We start from the raw sequence: 4,884 nt of genomic DNA on the forward strand, positions 1-4,884 counted from the left end.
AGGTAATTGAAGCAGAAACATTTATTTAACTCTTTTAATTTTATTAAATACAGAAAAAAGTTTTAATGCAAATATTAAACACATTACACATTACCATTTTTTATTTCTCTATTTCCTATATTGAATTATTTTAAGTTAAATTTAAAGAAATGCTTATAATTCTTTCTTATCTTGAAGTAGATGGATTAGTTAATAAGAGCTTCTTCAATTACTTTTATAATGAAACTCTTACTTTTAACACATTAACAAGTGTGAACAATATGGTTTATTTAATAAATCATATTGATAGGTAAAAAGGACATTTGAAGAATTGAAATCAAGGAAAATGCAGATAATTTTCTAAGTTGCCCACACAGAACAAGAACACAAAGCTACTCATCACCCTCCTCTAGTTAGAAACAGTCCTTCAGCACCTCTTTCAGAAACTGCCCTCTTGAAATTCAAAGTCAAATCCGAAAGCTTTAACTTCACTAGGTGTGGGAGAACCTGTCTGACACAGCTGTGGAACATTTAATTGCTGTGGATTAAAGTGTCACCATGTACAACTGCAGCTCCAGCTTTTTCTTCCTCATCTTTCAAAGCCTCATCATACCAGGACTCAAAGGCACTGGGCACTGTGTGGTTGATCTTAGCTCAAAACTCCAGGATTTTCATCTTGCTTGTCTCAGCATGAGATCTTGGGCCCCACAGAAATTCATAGCTTGCAGGATGACTGTTGGGTACTTGACGGTACTCCAGGTATTTAAGCTTCACTAGATCTTGAGTGATAAGCTTCCTGGGTTCCCCAAAAATGAAATGCTTCTTTCCATCATATATTTTCATCTTATTCAGGAATTCCCAGATCTTTTCCTCAGTGGCACAGTTTCCTCTCAGGGATATCATACCTAGGAGATTCATTAACAGGCTAGTCTTGGGAAATCCCCTGCCTCTACTCACAGTGCCATTGTAGGGGAGATCCATTTTGCTGACGAGGATGTATGAATGCTTTGTAGAGTCCACTTCCTTTAAGTCTACACCGAAAACCACCTCTATGTTGAAAGAAGCTTGAATGAGGATCTCAAAGAAGCGCTTCCTATGCTTTTTGGTGATCATCTTCATCATGTCTACTTTCAGAATGGGTCTCTTCATTTTATACATGTGCATCATGTACTTCACCACCATGAGAACTGTCCTGATTAGAGAGCTCTGCGGGCGCTTTACAGTGGAGGCTGAAGCCTGGGAAGAATGCTGTTTTCTCTTAATTCTGTAGTTATCTCCTTCATTTGCTCTTGTAGGAGAACCAATGTTAAACTCAATGGTAGAAAGAGCTCTCTGCTAGCCTACAAGCTAATTTTGTATGGGTAATAACTCTCATATAAGGAGAAGGTGGAGAGGGAAATCCTTCCTCCTCTGTTGCAGGGGCCTGAGCACTCTGGAGATCCTGGATCCTACCTTCAGTCTCGTGGCATTTTTCTTGGCCTTGGAGCTTACTCTTCTGATCCCGAGGCATGGTGATCTTGTTCAGAGTATAGGCTAGCAAGCCAGTGATGCAGTCACCTAGAGAGAGAATGGGATTGCATAAGCACCTTCAGCATAGACACAGACACAACTCTTGGCTTTAAGGAGACCACCTTTGCAGGATTCTGTGAAAGTACCACCCTAAGAACTCAGTTGGCCCTTGTTCTGATTATCCTATCCTCTGATAACCCTGTGGCACTAAATAAAGTGTGTGTTTCCACTGCAGCCTGCTACCACTGCCTGGTGTGCACTGGGAATGCAAGTGATGGTGGCAGGCTTAATTCTGGTGGACCCCTTTCCTCAGGCGATAGAAGATCTCTGATCTTCAATGCCAATGAAATTTTCAGATCAAATTGTAAGCCATGCCTGGGCTCCTTCCTTGTGCTGCAGTAAATTTTAGTTACTTCACCAAATGTCCTCATTCCCTTCATTGGGCCCCTAAGATGAAATCAAAGAACACCTGAGCCCTCAATACCTTCCCCAGCTAACTCAGTTCTAAAAGCTGACACGGGCTCACTGGCTGTTCTGTTAGACACTACCCTTTTTGAGGCTTTCTGTGCAAAACTTAGTGTGACAGGTTTACTGGGCCCACACAGGGTTAGAGTAACCCCATAGAGGACAGATGAGGATGGAACTGGTCTTCTAAATCCAAAGTCAGGGTACTAAACTTAAATCCAGGTGACTCCTAGGGTATTTTTCCCTTTCATTCTTCCAAGGTTTGGCATCACAAGAGAAATGAGAATGACCTACATCCTGCCACTTTTGCCCAAGGTTTCCCCATACTGACAACAGGGGTGTGTTGTTAAGGAACCTCACTATTATAGAATCCATTTTCTTTAGGTCCTCAACATATCAGGTGGAGCCAGGGATTCTTGCTGTTCTCACTTGAATAATGTAAACTTGAAAGGAAGAGTCAACCTTCCTCAGTCACCATTAGAAATAATAATTTCAAGCCTCAATGGGCCAACCTCTGGAAAGATTCTCAGGTGTGACAGGACATACAGGGATCTCTGAGACTCCCTATTTTGGAGAATGTGTCCTTTAACTCAGAGTTTCTCAACTGATTTTGCCCTCCCTTGCAGAACCAGTAGCCTACCCATTACCATCCAATTTTGCTGTTTTCTGTGACTCTCCAGGCACAAATGATGGATACTTCAATTGTGGAATTCTGCCTACTGAATTATTTCTCTGCATCCTAGGATCCCTCCTGCCGCCTATATAAGTTCACTAGCCACAAGCATTTTCCTCTCTTTCCTTGGTGTTCTGAGTGAAAATTCAGATACACTACAAAAGAGAAAAGCTTTCTCTGGGTCCCCACAGGACTGAAAATAGAGTTGGGTCTTTTGACGTCTTTTTTTAAAGAGTGCAATGGTAGACCCAAAGATACCTCACTATACTGACTGAAGTCCCTTAGCCTCCAAAGGAAGCCACAAGCTCCCCAAGAGTAGGCAAGACTCACAGCCCAAGCCTCTCATCCAAGCAGGGGGCAAAGATTTGTGCGAAGCCTTCTTTAGGGAACAATTCCTCTACTCTCATCCTCCCAAGGGCCTCTCAGCTTTACTATTGTTTTCAACAATAACTCCCTTTACCAGAACTGGGGTCCCCACCATTTTACTCCATTAGGCTATTTGCTGTTGTTACCTTCCAGGAAGAAACTCCTGTACATGGGCTTAAGAAAGTGGATTCAGTGGAGCAAGAATCCTCCCTATAAGGACTCAAGGCTTCCACCATCAAATATAGCGTTCACCTTTCTTAGTTCTTACACCAAAAGTCTAGATGTGTATAAACTAAACTGCTAACACCAGACCAATAAAAAAGAGGATTTTTTTATACACCCACCCCCCCACACACCACTCCTCCACATGACAACGCTATAAATCCCTTGTATTACTGTCCTGAACCACAGACCTCCTAAACGAAGTTTTCGCCTCCCTCAGTCAGCAGATAGGACCAGCACAAGCACAAGCCTGCAGCCCTCTCTCGGTTAACTGGACCTAGGCAAACGATGCCCCTCTCAGTCAGCTGTTAGGACCTGTGCATGTGCACTTTTCCTTATGTCCGTTGATAGGCACCCCCTGTTGGAGGTTCTTAGGTCTGACAGCAGGGACTGAATAGCCCCTCCCTAGTTTGGGGGAAATTTCTCTCATCAGTATTCGGGGTACCCCAGCTATACTGTTTTTGACCAAGACTTCTCTCTTGTAAATCTGGGGCTCATAACACCCTATTAGGTTACTTGTTGTGACCTTCAAGACAGATCTGGGGAGGACATCAGAAACGTACTGTGCTGACTCAACAGAGTGGATTCTTTGTTTGTTTGTTTGTTTGTTTGTGTTTTTGAGACAGGGTTTCTCTGTAGCTTTGGAACCTGTCCTGCAACTAGCTCTGTAGACCAGGCTGGCCTCAAACTCACAGAGATCTGCCTGCCTCTGCCTCCCGAGTGCTGGGATTAAAGGTGTGCGCCATCACAGCTCTGCAACAGAGTGGATTCTAAGACTCCCGTGTTCCCTCCCCCCCACCCCCGCATTGAGTCTTCATTTGAAAAAGGTTTTATTTATGTTTAGTATTTTAATTTAAAATTTATTTAGTTTATATCATGTGTATGAGTGTTTTCCTGCAGGTATGTGTACTATGTGCATGTATGGAAGTGACACACAGCCATGAACCTCCATATGGGTCCTGGGAAACAAACCTGGGTCCTTTGCCAGAGCAACAAATGCTCTTAACTGATGAGTCATCTATCTAGCCCTTTATGGAAGTGTTCCTAAGTACCTCATCTATGTATTCTATTTCAATTCCTTTAGGCACAGACTTTAATGAGTATGTGGTGGCTTTTATTAATACTGTTAATAATACTATATTGTATAATGAAACTCCCTGAGACCTTTGGGCATATTTGAAAGAAAAGGGATTAGTGGATACAAGGAAGGTCTTTCAGGCAGGTGATGATTCAGTCTCTTGCAGTTATTTTTTTAAAAAAAAAAAAAAAACAGTTTCTCATGTAGCCCAGACTAGCCTCAAACTCGCTGACCCTAAATTCTTTATCCCCCTGCCTCTTCCTTTTCAGTGCTAGGATTACACATGTCTTTCACCACACCTACTAGGTCTTATTTTTTCTTCATTCATTTATTTGTATTCTTAGCATACAGTAAGTGTAAAAAGGTCTCAAGGCATTGTCACACGTTATATGTTAATACTTATGAACCCCATTTCCAGGTGTTAGCCACTATTCCTATTGTCTTCTTTTTCCCAATTACTCTTTCTCTTACCTTTAAGAATTTTTTTAAATATATATTTTTCATATGAAATAATGAAGTTATTTGATTTTTTGGAAAAGATTGTGGTACTTGAAATCAGGATCTCCAGTGCCATATACCTTCCTGCAAATGA

General features: G+C 41.7%; 1 protein-coding gene across 1 annotated transcript; it reads right to left on the reverse strand.

The window, feature by feature from the left end:
- Positions 1–510: 510 nt before the first annotated feature.
- On the reverse strand, positions 511–1,489 carry LOC119804225 (melanoma-associated antigen B3-like). Its single transcript, XM_038315706.1, is given in 2 exon segments — positions 511–1,315; positions 1,317–1,489. Coding segments are annotated over 2 exon segments (978 nt in total).
- Between the last annotated feature and the right edge of the window lie 3,395 nt (positions 1,490–4,884).

The sequence above is a fragment of the Arvicola amphibius genome, chromosome X (genome assembly GCF_903992535.2).
Source record: "Arvicola amphibius chromosome X, mArvAmp1.2, whole genome shotgun sequence".
NCBI classification, from domain to species: Eukaryota; Metazoa; Chordata; class Mammalia; order Rodentia; family Cricetidae; genus Arvicola; species Arvicola amphibius.